Below are 22,856 nucleotides of genomic sequence, written 5' to 3'. Positions count from 1 at the left end.
CTGATCTGAGTATTTCAGAAACTGTTGATCTACTTTTCCCACGCAACGATTTCTAGTGTTTACAGAGAATACATGATGCCAGAGCTCAAAGGAAAATGGCCATACTTGTATTATTAATATTTCAAGCTGTCGGTAGTTAGGGCTGTTCGATATAACGATATATATCGGATGACGATATAAAAACGTCTATCGTTTCATTTTATGCTATCGTTTGCTTCGTGGTGTCGCAAAATAAACTCTTTACGGCAATATTTTTTTCATCGTTTTGATGGTCACTGTAGTGGCTATTGTAATTTCTTGAAGTTCTCTCTTTCTCTTATATTGAATATAACCACACTACGGACGGACAAGCGACTGTTTTTATGCGTTGTCGTTAGCAACAACGGCGGTAAAACCATCGCGTGTCTGCTTGTTTATGTTCCACGTAAACTTTTCACAATAAAGCTCATGATCCTGTTGAGACTTTTCAAAATAAACTGAATCACGTGAAAGAGCAGATTATTTACGGATGAGAAGTAAAAAAGAGTCGCCAGGTGCTAAAAAATAAACCTTAGACTCAAACGTTAGAACAGGCTTTTCCCCGCAGCACGCTGTGTAATAAATACTCACAAAACGGCGGCTGTTACAACTTATGTCTAAAAATGTATCGTTTCATGCATCGGTTAAAACACTCTACTCCAGCTACATGACGCAGCTGGAAACACTTCCCGCAAGACGAGCTGCCCGAGATTCACAGAATTTACAGAAAATGTTACACTTTTGTGATTTATATTGTTATCAGACGATAGAATTCTTATATCGGGATATGAGATTTTGGTCATATCGCACAGCCCTACCGGTAGTGGTGTAACTGGACAATGACAGTGGGATTCCCATTACAGATAAATCTTCAGCAGCTGTGTGATGCTATCATGTCAGCATGGACCAAAATCTGAGTAGTGTTTTCAGCACTTTGTTGAATCTATGCCATTAAGAATCAAAGCAGTTCTGAAGGCAAAGGTGGGGCCAAACTCATTATTAGCAAGGTGTACTTAATAAAGTGGCTGTTGAGTGTATGTATGTAACATTACAAGGTGTGACGTAAATGTAATTTTGTAACTGTTACCCAGAAGCCCAAAAGTTTCAGTCACTATATACTTTATAAACAAAGAAAGTATGACATGAAGGTCTGGTGGAAGTCTGAAGCTAAAAGCCCATTTGATGCTGCTTTTGACTGTGAGATATGAGATTTCTTCATCAGTCCACAAGTCCTTCATCGAGTGTTTTTAATATAATGAATTGGTTAGACAGATTTGTATCTGTCCAGGTTGTACCCTGCCTCTCGCCCAAAGACAGCTGGGATACGCTCCAGCCCCGCCGCGACCCTGAAAAGGATAAACGGCAGAGAATGGATGGAATTGATTAAAAAAAAAAAGTATTATGTGGTCTCTGATTGCTGAAAAGTGTTATTATACTTTTAAAAATTAAAAGAGAAATGATTGATCAGTCATCAATGACTGGAATCACGGCGAGGAACATCTGTGACTTACATGTAGATGTTTCACGCCCTTGCAGCTGCATGCTGCCGTGACAAAGATGGAGCAGGAGAAGTTTGAATTGCAGAAGAAACACACACAGAATATCCAGGAACTGCTGGAGGACACCAACGTCCGACTGGCTAAGATGGAGTCTGACTATAATGCACGGTCACAAGCAACTGTGAGTACAGAAACAGGCATGTGTGAGTCTGGATGTGTGTGTATGTGTCAGCTTTACTGCATTAATACAGCAGCTAAGATTAATCTTAATAATAATATTAGCTGGGTTTTTTTCTGGCTTTCTGTTAATCTGTGTACTATGTGCACAAACAGTATGTTGATGAAACACGTGGGTGTTACTCACCCATAGTTGTTGTGTTACTCTTATTAAACTGTATGCAATGACACCCAGTTCAATACTACACATGCTTGGATGTCTGATCACAGCAGCTCATCAGTCAAGTGTGCGACACTGCCTCGTATCGTCTTTCTACTTTTATAGTTAAGCAACCATTTCATGTTTTATTCCTGAAATGCACGTGTCACATTTTATAACACTGTTGACATGAGATGCGTAAGATGCTACAGTAGCTCAGATTGATATAGACGACTTCATCATCATTTTATTTATTTATTTATTTATTTAAGTCATCTTTTTACAAGTTAAATGAAAGGAAAAACAACACCATCTGCCTCTGGCTGTAGATTTGAGGTGTTGAGGATCAATTGCTCTGCACACTTCAGACAAAAAATAATTTTCTGGAGCAGCTTCTTTGAAATGTTGTGTTTGCGCTCAGTCTGTTGGTGTTTTTTGTTGCAGCTGCTGTGGGTTGCGTCTGCTGAGACCAATGATGTGATTTTCTGACATTGAATTATTAATCTCCACACCCTGATTTATGTTGGACCTCGTGTTGCTGCACATACCAAAGTAGCAGATGTGCTGGAAGACTCCCACTTAACCAGTGGTCCCGTGGATTTACAGATACAGTGTTGTGCAAAGGTTTTGAGCCACAAATATGTATTGTAACGTGCAAACATAAATGAATATACAGTATATAGGACAAAAACAGAGCTTGTACAATTCTAACAAGACTGAAAGAGAATATTTGGGATGAGCACCTGTGTTCTTCACCACAGCCTGAACTATCTAAAGCAGCTTTCCTGTCATTTCTTTAAGTTGTCTTCAGGAATAGTTCTCCAGGCTTCTTGAAGGACAGTCAAAGCTCTTTTTTGCATGTTGGCTGCCTTTTTTGTTCTCTGTCAAGATGATTGCACACTGCTTCAATAATGTTGAGGTCCAGGCTCTGGAGAAAGCAGTCCGTGACTGATGGTGCTCCACTCAGTGTTTTTCAATTTAGATATCCTTTTACTGCATTGGCAGCGTATTTGGTGTCACTGTCATAACAAAAAAAAGGAAGTTGTTGCCAATCATATAATATGGTATGATGGATCAAAATCTGACTGTACTTTTCTTGATTCATATTTACATCAGATTCGACAGGATCCCCAACACTAGGGCTGAAATACAGAATCTACACCATGTTTTACAGATGGCTGTGAAAACCTCTCTCATGACCTTGTCCATACATACTTATAACTGATTTTTATTTTTTTATTTTAATGGCTTCATCACTCCACAAGACCTGTTACTACTGATTTTCAGACACTTTTCTGGAATTTGGCAAATCTCAGCCATTTCTGTCTGTCTCCCTTCCTTCAGAATAGCTTTTTGTCAGCCACCCTTTCACAGAGACCACTTCTGATGACGGTTCAGTTAACAGTAGATGGATAAGATGAAGGGTCAGATACATCTCCCAGGTCCTTTGTCAGGTCTTGGCTGACATGACTTTCCGATACCGTTCACCTGCTTTGGACAGTTTTTAAGGCCTGACACTTCTTTTGTCCACTACTTGTCCAGTTTCCTCTTTTTTGCTACAGTTTTTTTTCCCACTAACTGAAGAAATGGAAACAAATGGTGTGACTGGCAGCAAGTAAATAAAGGGCCTAAAGATACTGTTGTTCTTTTGCTAAGTTGTCAGTTATGAGTAGACACGACACTGGATCATCCATTGAGTTAGGTGCTTTTTTTTAATACTTTAATGATTTGTAGGTCAGTGTTAAGTGACTTTAAGAACCAGAAAAAAAACCATTCCTCCAAAAATGGGTCAGGGATAGCGACTACACTGAAAATGAGTGACAAAGCACATTTCATAAGGTGGAACCATCAGCATCAGATGCCAAAGAAATACTTTAAAAGGCCAGTGTGATGGGCCGAGTTGAGCAGGAGGAGTCCTAAGAATTATTAGAAAAATAGGGTTTCCATTTATTTAACTCTAAAAATTATATTTACAAAAGTGATAAATGTTGAGCTCATAAAAGAGGTCAAAGAAACAAAACTTAACTCAGGCAAAGAACTGCAAACTTACCAAACCAAACAACTGCCCAAACAAACATAACTGACCTAAACAGGAAATGACACACAAGGTTATATATGATGGCTGATCAGATCACTATGGCATGCGAGGGGTAACTAAACAAAACACAATCATAAAGCACAAAAACCATGCAGTACAGGCTAGTTTGTTAATAAACTAAATACCAAAGAAGAACATCAAAACCACTGAACCCTAAACTCAAATATCTAATCAAATATAAAAGCTTTCCAAACCAATCAATAAACTTATTGGAAACTTAAGTGTGTTGTTGTGTTCAACTGAAGAAATGAAAATACACAAAAGTTACCAACTTGTGTGTGGCCATGGGTTTGGGCATCGCAAGCAGGCTTCTTGGAAGCAAAATGCGAAGAAAGGAGGAGTGGCTCAAGACTTGCACAGTAGTGTAAAACTCACATGATGAGCATATAAAACACAACATATTTAGTATTTTATTCTGGGTTAACTTAGTCACATTTTTGTGTCCATCAGTTACACAGTGAGTGTTTGTGTAAATCGAATTTAACTACCTGACTTGTCGTGTTTTCCCTTACTTTTTTTATTATTTATTTTTGTATGCACATGTTTGTTCCATCTGTCTGTGATCACGACTTATCCTTAAGATAGTGTGAGCAGCTTTCAGAGATTCATCCTAAAGAGCAGCAGGGGATGCAAGTGTTCAAACGCTTAGTGTAGGCAGATTATTTTCTATGCTCAGCACCACCTTTCACTGGAACAAACAGGATTCTCTGCGACTAGATTTACTTCTGCTAAAAACTCTTTCCTCAGTTAGTTCTAAATGTATATATCTGTCGCATGGCTAATCAGGGGGGGAAAAAGGACCCACAACACTCGGTGGCTGAAATGAAAGGAGACATTCTCTAACCTCTGGCCAAGAATGACTCTCATACCTTGTGCCTGTCATCTTTAAAAAGGTCTTTGATCCAAGTATGTATTAAATCTTACCCATTGCCGTGATTGTGCTTGAAGATGTGCGTGCACACATGCGTACACACCTCCCAAAGCTGCACTTTCTTTGAAGTCTTATGAAAGGACTTTGGTTTAAGTGGGACTATGCACATTTCATTAGCTGGGACCGTCAACACCAGAGGCCAGTTGAATGCACGTGTTTCATAAATACAGTTTCTATCAGTATCAGTGTTCATGGGTTGCCATACACACACGTTGCCTCTGGCCTTAGTCTGTCAACAGGGCCACATTTAAGAGGCAGCAAATACTGAATGGTTCATGGTTGATTACCCCCCCCACCCCCACCCTTTTTTTTTTTTTTAAATAATTAAGACCAGACAAGGTCCAAGAAATTGGGGGGAAAGGACCCTGTCACTGTAACAGCTGCTGTCCTCCTGTAGTATTGGGCTATTCACAAACACAGCAATTCACAAACACACACACGAAGGATATGTGTTGAAGGTATTCTTTATCTCAGGTGAGTTGGTACAGCACCTTTTTGTCAGCGATTGTTGTCTCTGTGCTTGATCCTTTAGAGCTGGAGTTGCCTCATTTTGCCCCATGTTGACTTTCTTGAGTCTTTCAATATCCAGATGAATCTTCCTTTCAGTCCATACTCTTCATTAAATAGAAGTGAGCTCCAGTAATGCTGAACATGTGCTTTGTGCAGCAAATCACATAGTAGTTGTTTGTGGTCAGTGCTACTCCTCTACTAAATACACTGCTCAAAGAAATCAGAGTAACACTTTTTGATCAGAGTATAGTATTGAGTCGCTTAAACTTCTGGGATGTTATTCTGGTCAGTTAAAAAACAGAGGGGGTTATTAATCAGTTTCAGCTGCTTTAGTGTTGATGAAATTAACAACAGGTGCACTAGAGGAGCACCCCCCAAAACAGGAATGATTTTTACAGGAGGAGGCCATTGATATTTTTTTGTCTTCTTTCTATTTTTTTCCTAGTTGTGCATTTGGCTGTTGTGGGTGTCACTGCTGGTAAATGGACTGATTCTTATATAGCGCTTTTCTACTCAACTGTAGCGCTCACAGCACTTTATACAACATGCATAAGTCACACATTTATACAAGCACTTTTTTCTATGCTTAGCCTACCTGTGCTTTCTATCGAACAATCAAAGACAATGGTCCAAATTGAGTCCACGATGCCAGTGAACGCTCTTTGTGAACCCCAAGAGCATATCTCGGATACTTTGGCATGCAGACTGTAGCAGCCAGAGATCGAACCACCAACCATCCAGTTAGTAGATGACCTGCTCTACCTCCTGAGCAACAGCCACCAATACTAGAGGTAGACAAGGCTTGGACCATACGGAGGTTACAGTGGTAGTCCAACATCTTTCAATCTTCTGTACCCAGGCCTGTGCTTGTTACGGCACGCATGTGCCATTGCCAGGAAGTTCTATGTCTCCCCAGCATGAAGGCAATTCCAGGAGAAAGACAGTTACTCTAGGGTAGCTGGACAGGGTCATAGAAGTTCCTTAATCTATCAGGAGGACCGGTATCTGCTACCTTTGTACAAAGACGAACAGGATGAACACTGCCACACCAAACAATCAGAAGCAGGCTTCATGAAATTGGCCTGAGAGCCAGAGATCCTTTTGTGGGCCCTAGGCTGACTGCCTGGCACCAGTTAACCTAACATTAATGTGTTTGGAAACCACTGCGCCACTGTGCCGAAGAGATGTAGATCCTAAGTTTATATCCAGGACACAATATGAAAAGTTTGCTCACATCTCACGCAACACAAGCAATCCAGGACAACCTCAAGTCGATGATTCATTCCCTTGAAATACAGCAGACTGGATGCAGCTTAATAACAAATGAAATAAAGACTGTTCATCTGCCCACCGCTGCCTTGTGGAGTTTCTCTCCAACAGAGATCACAAAAAGATACTTCGGATCTTGTTTTTGGCTCTGAGCAGGGCAGAACAGGTAGAAGTGACTGAGTAGGTGTTTGAAAATAAAGACAAGCTTCTATCTGTACCAGCCAAGCTTTTAACAGTAGTCCGTGCACGTCCAAACCAAGTAAAGATAGAGATGCATTTGTAGCAGTGCCACATTGTCTCCACTGCTGATATTCCACTGATTGAATGGGCCTTTCCTATATATAGGATATAATTAATAACACTGTTTTAGACAAATACAGAATAACTGGTTTCTGAAAATGGCACTAAACCTTTTAAAAAAGCATTTGCTGGACACTTATTCCTCAAGCTTACTATTTCCCCCTTACTCTATCCTCTTCCTTTAATAGTGTTTGCTTATTATATATATGTATTATAGTGATGTTTTTATGAGGACTTTTGTAAGTCTAACCAAATTCTATTATTAGAATTTGAACCACAATATGCGTGGCCTCAGGAGACGAGTGATGATACAGGCTGCCTTCCAGTTGCAGGCTGTAGTTCAGATACAAATATTGTGAAAGGTCGTCCATCACTTTTTATGACTTTTTTTGTCAGAGCTTACATGTTTTGTTTTGTTTTGTTCTCCCCCCCCCCCCTTCAAAGGCTTAATCATTTCAAAATCTTCGAAGAGGAGCGTAGCTCATAATCTAGTTAAGTCTGCACTTCACACAAAGTCATTCTCCTTCTAAAACACCTAATTAGGGGACATATTTTGGCCCCACTGAGGGTCCAGGTGTGCCGAGTCAGGCTTCAGTATGGAGACGTGTCTTCTCATCTCCTGCCAGAAAGCTAAGTGTCAGCACGCGTCCCAGCACAACACAGACTCCTTGTTCCTTTTCTTAATGCCCTACACTGCTAACACAAAGACAAAGGTCTCTCTCAGCAGCCTTGCTGGGCGCAGCTCGCATACTCTTTTCAAACGCACCATTCCCCGCCTTTCCCGTCACTCCACCTTCAGTCATCGCAATCTTCTGTCATCATCTAGATCAACAAGCACGCTCCGTCTTTAATCAGCGCCCCGTCATCGCCTTTATCGGCCCGCCTACACTGCATTCCACGCTGTCATGTGTACATACACGCACACAAAGACACATATTTGCATGTTGATGGACAGTAGGCAGGGAAGGGAAGTTCTTTTTAATCAAATCAGTGTAGGAAGAAGCTGTCTGTTTAGGCTGGACTTTGATCATTGTCTTCTGAAAGTCTGAATCTTGATCAAGTTTTTGACAGTGGAAAAGAGACTGAAATACCTCAACGCTGTCATTGTGTATGCTGGAGTCATTTGATCTGATGCAGGATCACCATGTTCAGATATTTAAATCGATGAAGTTATAGGCTTTTTATGATGCCCTATGTTGATGTTCCAGCACTTTACTGCCACCAGCGTTAAATGTCAGTAATTTAAGAGATGTGGCTAGACTTTGAAATTGCCAGTAATATCAGGCACTTTTCACACACTGACCCATCTAACAACTGATTATTGTCTGTTACTGGAATTGTGGAAATAAAATGCAGCCTGTGCAGTTTGCTATTATGAAAGCATTCATTAACTTTTACATTTTCAGCTGGTATCACTATGAGTTTATTCTTATGTCTCAATTTGGGTATTAAGTTTAAACAGTAGCCAGAATGTAACAGAGCAACAACAGCTGACTAGAAACATGTGCATCTGAGCTTTTTTTGGTTTTTGTTCTTAACTTGAGTCTTCGAATGCTTATAATGACAGTAAAGGTCATCTCGTCTTTTCTCTTACAAAGGGGTCTTCTAAAAGTTTGCCATGTGGAGTAGGGAAGGATTTTCAGCTACAAATTTTAGTAGCATGTAATAGTATCGCACATTTTTGGAGTAATTATCATTTATTGTCAATGAGTGAAGTGAGAGGATCAGTCAGCTGCACCGTTAGCCACATGTTAGCTTCGATACGTTCATATCAGTGACCTGATTTCTGTGGAGCATGCGATCCTCTGACTTATGCTCATTTTCCCGTGCTGACGCCCTTGGTGGTTCAAGCTGTTTGATTTAGTAACAACTTGTGTGTCCAGGAGCAAACGATGAGAGAGCTCGAGCTCCGGGTGAAACAGCAGTCAGCAGAAGTGGAGAAGGGCAACACGCTGCGTCAGAAAGTGACACAGGAGAAGGCTGAGCTGGAGATCCACATTGCATCTATCAGCACTGAACTCCAGGAGGCCAACAGACGGTATGAACCTGTTTGGCGTGTGGTATAGGGGTGGATTGAAAGATAAAGAGGAGAAGAGTAGCTAGTGCTAATATTGAAAGCTTTTCAACACTAACCAGCTTTTCATGACTAGGTTTTACTGCCATGTGCTATTTAATTTAAATGTCTTCTTCACATCTTAAGAAATCTTTATATAATCTATTGCTAGTGTGCAGCGGATGGACAGTAAAAATGGTGTCTGAATAGAAACGGATCTGTATGTGTGAAACTCTTTCATGAAGTCTGAGTCAAGCTGTTAGCTTTTCACAGGATTATGATCCTGCAGAAGGAGAAGGAGGAGCTGAGCGAGCAGCATGAGCAGGCCACGCAGAAGCTCCAAGTCAAGTACGAGACCGACTTGAGCCACTTGCACCATGAGCATGCTCTCTCTGCTGCTAAGGTTCACATTACCACAACACACTCACACGTATCTCCCTCGGCCTGCTAAATTTTGCTGCTGACTGATTAATAACACACAACTTTTAGCAAATCTCTCCACTCTCTTTTGCAGGCCTCTGAGGTGATGGCAGATTTAGAGAAAACTGTGGCTCAGATCAAACAGCAGCTTGAGGACAGTGAACATCGAAGACACCAACAAGTCAGGGTATGATATGATTCGGGTGGCGACGCTCATCTTAAACCTCTCTGTCGTCACTGCAACAATACGAGCTTTAAAAGTGCTTGTCATTAGCAGCTCTCTCTGACCTATTGATTCGACTCTGCTTCCTTTCAGGATCAAGAGATGAAGTTTCAGCAGGAAAAAGATGAACTGCTGATCAGCTGTGAGAAAAAGGTAGTGTGTTCCTGTTCCATGAGGAAAAATCCATCTGCCAAGCTCAGTAACCTCCTGTCATTATATCAAAACCACCCCTGAACAAAGTGATTAGTGGAGATCAAAGCTTGGAGCCGCATGTTCCTCATGGTTCTCTGCTCTTGTAAAATCCTAAAAGCCTCAGTTAACAGGTAGATGTTAGGCTAACGCAAAGGAAGGCAGGATGGTAAGTTGGTCATTTAGAACAAGAATTATTAAGTTGTAAAAATAAGAAACAAGTTAGAAGCAAATTGAAATAAACATTTTTTTTTGGGGGGGGGGGGTCTGTCTGAAGTATGCACTGTCTCTGTACCCAGGCCTGTGCTTGATTACCCCCTCTCCTTTGAGAGACCCTTTTTAAAGCCATAGAGCAGCTATAAAGCATAGAGTACAAAGGCTATTGTTAATGATCTGAGCTGGACCAGACTAGGCCAGGCCAGACTTCATAGGTAAAGATCAGGTTTAAACTCCACACTGCAGCTGGGTCATCTTCAAAGTGCCACATCTTGGTGGCAGGCTGGCATACACATCTGGCTGCCTGTGAGTGATACACCTGCAAAAACTTAGCAGGCATGTGTGTTCTTTATTTGGGGTCAAGGAGGATTTAAATTAAGCTTCCCTCAGTGAATTGCTTTTGATGTATGTGTGTGTGTGTGTGTGTGTCTGTGTTTCTTTCTTTTTTTGCTCTCGTAATCCACCTGTATTTTTTTCCTACCTTTTCCTCTTCTTTCTTTGCTTCACGAGGTGACAGGGGAATGAAAGACAGACAAGTCCGTTGTTCATTTTCCTTTTTGTTTACTCTGGAAAGATTCCTCGCTCCGCTCCCGAGGAGTGGTAAAGGATACACAAGAAGGAGACTGTGGTATGGTATCTGGACATGAGAAGGTCCCATATGGCTGCCATAGATCCAGATTGAGAGGCCCTCTAAGGCAGGCGGGATGGGCTCAGATGGTACTTTTGATGGGGTGATAGAAGAGATGAGACCAGATGCACAAGGTCACAGGCAGAAGAGTTTCCTTGAGTGATGTTTGATGGTGTCTGCTTTTGCACTCACTGGCACCTCTCTCTCTCTGTTCCTCCTATACTCTCATCCTTGCTCCCTCTTCCTCTCTCGCTCTCTCTCTCTCGCTCTCTCTCTATCTGTCTAAGGTTTTGGCACTTCAAACTGAGGCAGAAAAGGAAAAGGCAGAGGCTAAAAGGAAGATAGCCAAACTGGAAGAAGCACTCAGGTATGATGGGAAAAGGCTAAACGGAGAGTTGTGTTGAATTAAAGACGTTTCATAGGTAATTACATCCTGGGTCTATGCTTTAGACTCCATTGATAATTATTTAGTCTGTTTAAGATACTTCATCAGCATTTCAGCATCAGATGTCTTTCCAAAATCCAACAGAATGAGGAGTAAAAGGACGATCAGGCAGATTTTCAGGCACAAACACAATACAGAACCAACCCAGTCATATTCTGACGTTGACACATTGGCGTTGTGGCACGTACATGGAGAGTCATGGTGCATTATCACTATCTGTACTGAAACCGGCAGCAAAGTTTCCAACATGTCTAATGTTAGCAAGCATGATTTTTTTTTATTATTAATATCATTAATATCACAGATTTGGGCCTCGATTTTGTGGCTTCAGACTTTATTAAAAGGAGTTGTTTATGTCTACTGACTTTGAGTCTTTGATCATAAAAACAGCGTGTATGAATTCTGTTTTAAGGCGGAGTTTGGCTTTAACAAGTCAACCCTTGCGCGCTCTCTTTGATCTCTTCTTATAACTGAAACTAGTACTGAGTTGAGAGCCTTGAAAGTCTCAGAGCTTCACATGTGACTGGTGTTTGTGATGACTTGATGAAAACTGGCAAATCTAATCCTATTGTATAAACCGAGTAGTCTCTATAGTAATGAAAGCTGATAAACAAAACTGTCGACTTTGACACAGTCATACGGCTGATATTTAATGGACGAGAAACAGCCTGGGTATTGGTTAATATTAAAGAGTGTTATGGGGTGATGCACATTGAGTCAAGAAAATTAAAAAACATGAACGCTACACTGATCAATATTTGATATCAACAATTGATAAAATGGCAAAGTAATGACGTGCGGTGAATCCACCAACAGTTCTTGTTTAATTCGCTTTTCCACTCAGCTTACTACCATCATTCAGCAATTTGTTTTGATTCAGTCTCATGATTCTCATCAGTCCCGTTTCCAGATGCAGCATACAGCTGTTTTGAATAAACTAAAAAGCCATATATTTCCCACAGGAGTAAGTGAGGGTGGCCTGTAACACAGCTGCAATAAATATGCTCTTTTTAAGTCAGTGAGATACCCATCATTGCTCAATTGTGAAATCTGTTAAAGTGACCATATTCTGTCATTTATATACATGATTGCTTCACTCAGACATACTCATACGATTACTGAATATTGTCAGTGTCACTCTAGTGAAGGGTAAATACACTTTTGGATTGTTTAGTTCTCTCCATCTTTGTCACCAGAAGGAAGACCGATGTGTATGTGCGCCCTCAACCCTTTCTGCCATCCAGACTGGTCCTCAGTCACTAATATCTCTTTAGAAATGTTCAAAAAATGAGTGCAGACACAAAATAGGCATTGGATTAAGTGCTTCCTCTGGATTAAAAGTGGTTAAGAAAGAAAAGTAAAAACTAAAACTAACTGTGGCTCAAGTTTAAAAAAAAAAAAAAGAAGTAGTTTACATAGAAGTATGAAAGGCGAACAGTATTAAAAAGATGTCCAAGATGAGCCATATTCTCCAGCATCTGTGGAAAAGTGCCAAAACGTTTGACTAAGTGACGACATCCAGCAAGGATGAGGATTCAATGAAGGATAAGATGAGACATATTAATAACATTAATAATTCTATGTTGTTGGTATGTTTGGTCTAAGGCACATATACAAACATTGTGGAGCCCGGTGGTCCACAACAATCGAGTTTTCAGTGAGCTGCACAAAGAAGCTCAAAGACATATGGAGTCTTAAGCATGTGCATTTCATTAATGTGTCTGCAACACATTCAGACAACTGCTGTGACAACTTTTAAGGACACGCAATCGAATGGTGGCGAAGGATGTCTGAAGGGGAGGAATGTCAGTGTTTCTTTGGGCCTGTCTGACTGTTAAATACACAACGCTTTGCTAACACATTCACTATGTTTTCAGCATGATATACTGCTGCAGCTCCTGCTTCGAGGCAGTTGTGTTGAGCGTTGAAAGTGCAGATTTAACTGTTTCCAATAATGATTGCTCACGTACATGGCGTGGTTCAAGAAATTATTGTGGTGCACAAATGCAGGGCAATGAAACAGCTTTACCTAAATGGAATGTAGCCACACCTAAATAGTGTTGTTAATTAAACTTGTAGCTACAATGTTTCAGAATGCCTACTATAGAGGAAAATATTATTAAAGGAATGGATAAAAAATAACATGTAATCTACTCTAAATGCCACATCCAACACTAACTCCTTTAGCTTCAACACTCTCTTCTATCCAGAGCTGCATATGTTGAAATGCTCGACTTCAGCAGACTGCAGACAATCAGCAAACCAACCAGCGAGCCAGTCAGTACATTCCACTGGGTAATTAATCCCATACAGGGCCATATTACTTGGCCACAAGCAGATTATAGTTTCTATGGCAAGACTAGATCATGTTCTGCACAATTAAACAGAGCGCCGGCTCGGCCTATTCAGCAACTGTAGCTCCAGTTCCAGCCATACATGGCCTAAGCTCGTCACAGTGCCATCACTCACCCCGAGTGGTTTTTAGCTGTTTGTTGTAGCATAATAGAAACCCAAAGGTCTTCCAGGGTTCTTCTTCTATGGTCAAAGTAGTCTTAGACAAACACTAACAATAACACTGTGGCTGTTTGAGGAAAAGATTGTATGGTTATTACTCCTCTTCCTTTCTTTCAGTCACCACGATGCAACAAGAAAACACATTTTTGTAGCATTTAGTAAATATCGGTGTAAATATCATAAGGGGACACTGATGGCTGTGTTTTCTTATTGTTTGCTTGTCATTGTCAGCCCATCTACAGAGAACGTCCTTAAACACAGCAGACGGATCCGTTTGTGCATAAATTATCCTTGTTGTTAGTATCAGTAACGAGCCAGTCATTCCCTCGTTTAAACACTGAAAACGGCAAGTGGCCCGTTGGGCTCTTAGCTAATTAAATACTCAGGCTGCATACACACACACACACACACAAACACGCACACACTTTCTCGAACACACTGAGCAGCCTGATGTCTGCTACCTGCCTGCTGCCGTGGCAACACTGACGGCCTTTAAAGGCGATCCAGCGGAACTTCAAAGTCAAAGCAAGACCGCACGCAGGTTTGTGTGTGAGTGTGTGCGTGTGTGAAGATTGGAGGATGAATGATAAAATTAAACAAATAGAACTGCTCAAGAAGCCTCCCCCTTCAGATACTCTGCGATACATGCATCTGTATAATGCATGCACAATGATCCATGCAGACTGTGTGAACATAGATTTATTATTAACAATCTTTGCCTATATAAAAAGAAATATTTAAAAAATCCACAAATTTATATATTTTTTCTTAATAAGTTGATGCAACTGCTGGTTGTGCATTTTTAATGGATCTGATTATTCATATGTAGCATAAGTAAGTGATACCCATTCCAAGTCTAAGAAGAATATGATCTTCTTGTCCTGCCATGCAAATAAGCATTTCTGTGTCAGTTTGAGTTCCTGGTCTGTGTTACTATGGCAACAACAACAGAAAGCACTACAAAGCTGCACTGGGAACAAGTTTCTCTCCTTTTTTTTTCATCCCAACGTGCCTCAGATCATTACAGGGCATTAGCATGGAGATGGAGAGATACACCACAGATAGTGGTGGTTGTGGATGGGGTAGTAAAGAGAGGAGGGAGCTCATCTGGGGAACAGCTTGCCTGCTTTGCAACAACGACCTCCAAATCACAATTTGGGGAAAATAGAAAACCACTCAAATTTTTAGAGTAGAGAAAAAGAAAAAGGTTGTAGATTATGGCGTTTCTTTTCTCTCTGAGATGCAGGCATTTTATTTTTCATGCCGCCCTTCCTAGAACTTGTATCCCAGCTGCGTTAAACAAAACCACGTCTTTACTAAGGCGTGGTGCAAACTTTGGTTTTGTCTCTCTGATTATTTACACTTTGGAGTGGCCGAAGTAGCACTTGACTGTGAGCGGCTATCCAGTTTCACACGCGGCATCATTAATATGATGTTTCAGTCTTTGATTTATTTAACAATCCATCTCTAGTTTAAAGTTTGTCGCTTCCCTACTAATGTTGATTTTTTTCTTCTTTTTTGGGGGGGGGGGGGGGGGGGGGGGGAAACATCGCCTTTTTTCACTGTTTATTCTCTAATCAGCTCTTAGCAACAGTTGCTCTGGCCGATAACGTGTGTTTCCTTCTGGCTGCGTATCATTGTTCACCTTGTGCATACCCATATGCATGCATGAGATAGGGTCCCTCATGCATGTCCTTCTACTCTTAAAGATAAAGGATTCATCCAATGCCTTCTTTCATGCTAGTGTGTGTGTGTGTGTGTGCGCGCACATTTTCTACAACTGGGTGTGTCTTTGAAGTGGTCTTATCTTTCTCAGCATTCCTCTCCCATGACAGGAGGGATGGAGGGAAATAGGGATGGGGGTCCTGAGAGGGACCAGAGGTAGCCAAGCAGGGGCCATTCAGCAGCACGGTTAATTTTCAGGTGCAGGAGGAGCAGGTGGAGGTATGGATCCTGAATATTCAGGCTTCAGCGGGGCTCAATATTGACTCCCATGATAACTACTTTGAAAGGGGGAGTTGGGAATGGGTTAAGCGTCAGTTCAATACCACAGATTTGACAAAATGAATATTCTGTCCTTTAAATAGATTTTGATCGATTTTTTTTAAAATGAATACTTATTTATATGTTTATTATTCAAGCTTGTAATGATCAGATAGCACTGCAAGGATATAACTGAGTCGGTCTAACCAGTATTTCCTCCTATTTCTGAATACTGAATTAGTAAAGTAGATAATGAATAAAAATGAGCAGTAATTCTGGTTATTTGTTATTCAGCTGTTATTTGTCATATTTAATCACCTCATCACTTAATGTTCTGACATTTTAATATCCTGCTTTAATGATTTTTAATTGGTTTTCTCTGCTTTCACGGTCGTCACTCGAAACCAAGCTTGGCATTTCTACGCGAAGCTGGTTTTCTTCCAAATCTGCGCTAAGAGTCTGAATTTAGACCAGCAGGCTCGCTTATAGCTGATGGTTCAGACTGCACGGATTGTCTTCAGGGCTTTCATTGTTTCACTCAACTTCATCTTCCACTGCATTATGTTTGGGATATGTAAATACAGTAGTCTCATTTTAGGGACTTGTGCCTAGTTGATTTAGCATGTTTCCATTGTAGTCTGCATAATTCGTAAAGCCAAATAGCATTTTAAGGCAACAGCAGAGACAGGAAAACCAACATAGAACAACATTTTCCTAGATTTATCTCAAACTTTTATTAAAAAATTGCTCCATTTGGTTTTTTATTGCTGTAGTTTGAATCAGATGTATAGAGAGCACAAATAACAGCCTTCCCTCGGCGTGTCTGCGCTACACTAAAGCGACAAGTTGTTTGGAGGGAACAACTTTTTCTTTAACGCCTTGGAACTGAGCGAGCTCCAGAGCTGGTTTGAACAATGACAAACATATATTGTTCTTTGTCTTTTTGCTCCGTCCCACCCACCATGTTTAACCACCTACATACTGCTACTGCCAGTGTGTGTTGCACCAGATTCATTATTCTCTCTCCTTATTGGTGTTTAGGTGTTTTTGAGGTACGACTCACTAACTAGTGTGAGGTAAAGTCGTTTTGTTTTTTCTTCTTCTTCTTCTCTGGGGATTATGCGAAAGCATAAACTTCACAGCAAAGTTCGAAATGTCATCATGTCAGATGTCATATCCTTCTAGTTCTCGAGCAAAGCGCTCCAAAGCGATTCCCTTTGCAACTTCTCCGAGATGTGGAAATCAGCTACTTAGTTATTGCACTGTCGCGTATTTCCGTGACTGATCTGGTCTAAGATGTATCAGAAAATACTGAAATATATTCAAAATGTAGCATCTCCACTGGCCAATTGATGTGTCTTATTTTTGCTCCACAAATTCATATTCAGCTTGACTGAGAAAAACTGGAAAGCGGTTGCCTTTGAGCGAAGCTTTAATTCTGAATTGTTGGGGGTTTTTTTTTTGATTATTCAACTTAGTTGTTGCATCTTTGATTCATCGTTTTGCCGCAAAATCTTTGGGGCTGGGCGAACTGCTAGAAGGTTGGGGCTTAAATTAAAAAAATAAAGGTCAACAGTCGTGTCTTTAAAGATGCTACCGAGGCAACTGTTCCCTGCAGGCACGCGGACGACTACATGTGTAGATGCCACTGTAGGCGGAGGGCTGTGCTCTTTACGTTTGTGGCTGTTTTTTTGTTTAATTTATTAAAGTGAAATGCTGCTCATAAACAGGGCCAGAACTGTAGGTTGGCTTTAAAGCCATCAAGCTCGACGATGCTCTGTTTTCTATTCCCTCTTTTCTACCCTTTCTGCCTTTAATATTTTCTTGCCCTTGTGCTATCTCTCTTTTGTGTTCACTTATTTGTGGTCTGTCTCTTATTCTGTGTCTGTTTCTGTCTTCTTCTTTTTTTTCCCACTCTCTCTCCCTTTCTCTTTCTCTGGGGATGCAGATGAAAACCAAGCCTGTTTTATTTTTTCTTCAGAGGGCGCTGAATATTTCAGTTTTGCATTTTCTCTCTTTTTATGTGCTCTCACTTTTTTTCTCCAAGCCCCTTTGATGTGTCTGTGGATTCGTTATCATTCCGTTTGGATGAGCTCACAGACGCAGATGTGGAGGCACTCACATGCACTTGGCTCTCTCTCACACACACACACACTCTCACTGACTCTCTGGCTTTTTATGCTAGAGACCAGCGGCATCCACATGCAAGCGTGCATTCTGGTCTGTTTGTCAGTCTTTTCCATGTGCTGCTCCACCCACATCACAGCCCATACAATTCTTAAATGCTCTTGCTTACATGAAAAGAATATTTGCATAAGCAATTAAGAGTTTCGCCTTTGTGCACAGACGTCAGCGGGTGCTTTTGTGTCAACTGCATGCGTGAGCCTATATACAGTAACTTCATTGTGTTTCCGCCATGTGCTCGTGCACTCGCACAGGCGGCACGTGGCACCGTGTGGTCAGAGGAGTCCGGAATATGCCGGCATCCCCGCACCCCTCCTGTCTGCCAGGCGGCTGGATGGCGGAAGCTCCTTCACCCTCTCTAGTACACAAACACTCTTCTCTCTTTGCCGCCCTCTCTTCCTCCCCTTTAAACAGCTGTTTAAGGATTGAGGGATAAGAGGACTTCCTCTTTAGCGAAGGCACATCTTTAATTTGAGCCTCCTCTCCTTCCACTTTTCTGACCAGAGATCCATTTAAAGCCAACAGGCCGCCCTGGCGCTGGCACCCCTCTCCTTCCCTTTCCCTCTCCATTTCTCTCTGCCAGGCCTCCTTGACTCCTTTTTCGCTGTCCTCTCATCTCACCCTCGTTGCTCTGTTATTGATGGTGACACGCTGTCTACCGCTGTAGTGACCACACACGTTCACACGTGCGCGCGCGCACACACACACACACACAGTTATGCTCCCGAGATTCCCCGAAGAGGCCAAGCGTTCACCTGCTCTCCTCAGCTTAAGAGCATAATATGTTTCAATCTGTCACATACTTGAAGTTAGCTGCAGTCACTGTTTTTTCTTCCTGTGTATTCTCTGAGGTATAGGCCCAGCAGCCAGCTCCAACTTACTCATAGTGCACTCCTTGAGTAGAGTTGTCAGTCACACAGAGAGTTTGGGATTGTGGCTCATGAACAAAGGCCTCTGTACACGCACGTGAGCGCACGCGCAGGCTCAGTTGTCTCTCAAGCGAGACACACACCCAATTCTTTTCTCCCTCTCTCTTCGCTCTCCTCTTGGAAGTTTTTTAAAAAAAACTTGCTATTTCTGTGACATCCATTTTTCCATCTTCCTCTCTCTTTTCCTCTTTTTTTCCTCTTTTTTTTCCATCTCAGTCTCCCCACATATCCTTTGTGTCTGTCTGAGTCCGGAAGGCAGTCGTGCAACGAGACTGATTAATAATTACAGAGTACACAAAATTGGGAAAGAGGCAAAAAAAAAACACACTTTGTCGTTTGATGTCCAACATGAGAGAAACCAAAATTACAAAGAGACAGAACTCTATAAAGAGGAGAGAAAGCTTGCACATTCCTTTCTCAATCCTCTGCTTTTGTTCTCTGCTGTTTTGTTTTTAAAAAAAAAAAAATTATTTTATTGCCTCCTCTGTTTTTGCTGGGGGGGGTTTATCGCCTCTGTTTCAGTTCTGTCTTTATGAACACCTAAAGTTGTTTCTTTGATTACAGGAAGAGATTAACCACTTTACAAAGCTGCAAACCACTATATGCCTTTCTTTAGATCTACTTCCAATTTTTCATTTAATTTATTTTTTAAGTTGTGCACTGATGCTCATAATCGTGCTGCTTTTGACAGCCTTCCTGCTTTGTGAAGTACAGATAAATGCACGGAGCATAGTGCCTCCCCCTACGACGACCACCACCCGATGTGTGCCTGTTGTAATTTAGTAATAGTTGTACTTCTAATTGGTTTAATGTCCCACTGGCCAGAATTTCATTCTTGCTGCTGCTTGTCTGTCCAGAGGGAATAATTATCCATACCCTCTTAGAGTAGCAATTTACAAGGCAGCAGAAAAACACAGCCACACATTCACTTATACTCAAAGCACTGCATAAGGCACACTGTAAAGAGGGAAAAGTGCACAGTCAGTCATACTGTCCCCCCTGATATTGTGCTCTTTGTACTTTAATCAGATGAAGCATCTTGAAGGGTTGAAATAGTGGCTGCAGTCCATGCACCCGTTGTTGTAGTTGCACATTTAGTGTTGCTTTTTGTGAAAATGAAATCAATTCACGCAATTCTGTTTTTAGCAAAATCCCATTTATGCACTGTACATGGATAACAGATGCTGTCGTTAAATTATTACGATCTGTTTTTTGGTGTTTTTTAAACCTGGGTGCGCAATTCTTAAGTTGTTTATTCAGACTATATTCGTGCACGCCACACATGTGAGGAGCACGTGTGGCGTCATTAAAATGCGAACGTTATACGAGTGTAAGGGGATAATATTTTCCAGGTTTGTGGGGGGTTTTTTTGGTTGGATTTTGTCAACATGGTTTCATCAAGAAGTGTCATGCAAGAGATGAGTGAATCTGCCAAATTCCAACACTTCAAAATCTAGTGTGGGTATCATGTGACAAACACTTGGAGGTGGCAGAACAGATGTGCGTGCTTTTGCGCATTATTTTTCACAGTCAAGTCTGAGTCGAAGTCATTGGTGACAACAGAGTTTTGTCATCGCGATATTGGGTATAGAATCATATAATAATAGCAAACGTGTGTCAACTAGTCTGTTGTATATTTATTTTTAATTCTTTAGTAATTTTTTTAGTTTTTAATATTTTGCATATACCTGTGTATTTTCTTATGTCTGCATTTATTTCAGTTTTTTTTAATCAGTTAATAAACCAAAAAAATATGCAAAGAGGTGCAAATTTAGAGCAAGAAGTTAAACCTGGCTCCAAAAATATTTTGGTTCATTTGCATCTCCAGGTTTGAATGTCAGCAGCAACGTTGTCTGGTGTCAGTTTCGTGATTGACTGACAGCCTGTTCGTGGTGTCACGTGTCTCCTGCCCAGCTCTACCCTTCCGCATAAGCAGGTGTAGTGGATGGATGGACAGAAATGTAAAAGCTGTTTACAAAAATAACACCTTCACACACTTCCCTGGCTTCTAGCGCTGTCATTTTTTTCTACTCTGTATCCCTCCGCCCAGACACACTCCCTTCCCCACCTACCTTCTGTGCGTTAAGCTTGACAGCTACATTGTATATGATGTTGCGGCTGGGGCTGTTGGCTGGGCTCTGACAGTTCTCAGTATGAGGCCATCCCTCTCAGTGTGCCTGTCAGTCCCTCTCCTCTTGGAAGACTGTGACCTGACATTTATCGGCAGTAGCATCGGCACGCCTGCCTGGGAGATACAGCCACGCATTCTGATGAGCGAGGCTATACCGCATGCACAAAGTGACTTATTTTAATTTAAAACAGGGTGAATAATAATGAAGGATCATGGAAAATCTTCACACATCGTTCAACATGGGACAAGAAACTTGTTGTTTGTTGAATATTTCACTCTTTGATGTCGAGAGAAAGCACCACATTAAAGCTCAGTCTATCGTGTTTGATACATGAGTGTTGCTGAGTTTTTAAAACTTCTATATTATCAGGGAACCTAAATAAACTTCACAATACATTTATAATCATTAAATTGCAAAAATTGTCAGCTGTAGCAAATTAAAACTCATATATGCAAAATGATATGTCATTATTTAATCATTTGTTAATTTGTCCTCAGGTTCCATAAATACTCCGTTTTCAAAAAGTTAGAATTTTGCAAAATAATATGGCAATTATTTCACAGTTCAGGTTTTAAAGGGTCAACCAAACCTGATAGAGTGTATGCAAAAAGAACAGTGATGATTTTATGCTTCTAAGTCTATCTTTGTTCTCTGTCTTTTACTATGAAACTACTGTTTTGAGAAGTTCTACAAAAATAAAAGTTTACTTTCTTTCTTAACTATTTCTGGATTTCTTGTCTGCAATTGTGTTTCTATGGCTACGTAGCGTGTGTTCATTTGTGTGTGTTTGGTTTGAAGGGAGAAGGAGAGCCAGCTGGACAGAGCCAGGGAGAGCCAAAGACAGCACATCCAGCAGGCAGATATGGCGCTGGAGCAGTTCAAGAAACAGGTGGAGCTCAGCTCCGAGAAGGCCTACGCTGACATGAAACTGCAGGTCCGATAACGCACATCAGCGCGCGCAACGAGCAGCAAGCGCCGTAATCACAATGCATGCGAGCGAACACGGCTGGCATCCACGCACACCTGTTTTCTGTTACACGAATGCATCCATATTCATGCGAGGACTGCACATTCCTCTTGTGCAATGTTTGTGTTTCCTGTTGTGTGCCAGAACAGATTAGTGTTTACACATGCACACACACTTTAACTGTAACCCTGTGTCAGGTTTGCTGTACCGCAAGCGGAGTGAGCTGCCTGCTTGGCAATAACCAGAACAATGGGCGCACACACACACACACACACTCTCTTTATATTTTTTCAGCCTAACCACAGAGAACATATTCTGCAAAGCATCATTTTTCCTGCACCTTTGCTCTTACACTGAAAAATCTATATGCAAGAGCCAAGAACATTATCACCCTCAGGCCCTTTTTTTAAACATCCAGTCATTCCAGATGAACGTAATTATTTGTAATCCCGCTCATTAAGCAGGTGTGTTCACTTCACCGCTATCGCACAGTGAACTCTCTTCTTGTCAGTGGGCGTGACGTAGGCTGGTCAGGTTCCAGAGGAGAGCAGGTCGCCGCATTAAGCAAGCAGACTAATTAGTACGTCGGGCCTGCCTCGCGATCAGCGCTGCCTCGCTGCGTGGGCTGCTGCTTATTGGGAGAGATTTCCGATCGATACGCACTCGGCTCGAAAACTTCTGATGCTGTTTTACAAGTCAGTTTAGCTATAGGCGCTTTTGTCAAGCATTTCTGGCTATACTGCGTGTGTGCAGTATTGACCAGGCTGCACCGAGTGTGGTCCTAAATGTTTTAAAGGGCCCAATGCTGGAGAGATTATTAAGTTTTAGTTGCTGATTATTTTTATTTATGTATTTTAAATGGCTAATCATTATGTCTGAGTGGGAGTTTTGGATATTTGTGGGCAAACAAACTAAACGTTATTTCCCAAGCCTGAATTTAAAATACCCTCTTGTATTTCAAAAAGCGAAGAA

The 22,856-nt window shown here is 41.3% G+C and overlaps 1 protein-coding gene across 8 annotated transcripts in view; it reads left to right on the top strand.

Annotated features, from left to right (window-relative positions):
- The window catches only part of cep112 (centrosomal protein 112), a 120,340-nt gene that overhangs the window by 32,566 nt on the left and 64,918 nt on the right, over window positions 1-22,856 (top strand). For 7 of the 8 annotated variants that reach the window (XM_006791481.3, XM_006791480.3, XM_035907924.2 and 4 more), the window contains 7 exons: window positions 1,555-1,698; window positions 8,885-9,039; window positions 9,328-9,457; window positions 9,569-9,661; window positions 9,791-9,850; window positions 11,018-11,097; window positions 21,716-21,851. In XM_006791481.3, the coding sequence (XP_006791544.2) occupies window positions 1,555-1,698; window positions 8,885-9,039; window positions 9,328-9,457; window positions 9,569-9,661; window positions 9,791-9,850; window positions 11,018-11,097; window positions 21,716-21,851 (798 nt within the window). The remainder of the gene's footprint in view (window positions 1-1,554; window positions 1,699-8,884; window positions 9,040-9,327; window positions 9,458-9,568; window positions 9,662-9,790; window positions 9,851-11,017; window positions 11,098-21,715; window positions 21,852-22,856) is intronic. The other variant, XM_087839786.1, reaches the window with a different exon arrangement.

This window comes from Neolamprologus brichardi, chromosome 4 (assembly GCF_056152115.1).
Source record: "Neolamprologus brichardi isolate AB-2024 chromosome 4, ASM5615211v1, whole genome shotgun sequence".
In the NCBI taxonomy this organism is placed as follows: Eukaryota; Metazoa; Chordata; class Actinopteri; order Cichliformes; family Cichlidae; genus Neolamprologus; species Neolamprologus brichardi.
This window is presented reverse-complemented; position numbering and strand designations above follow the sequence as displayed.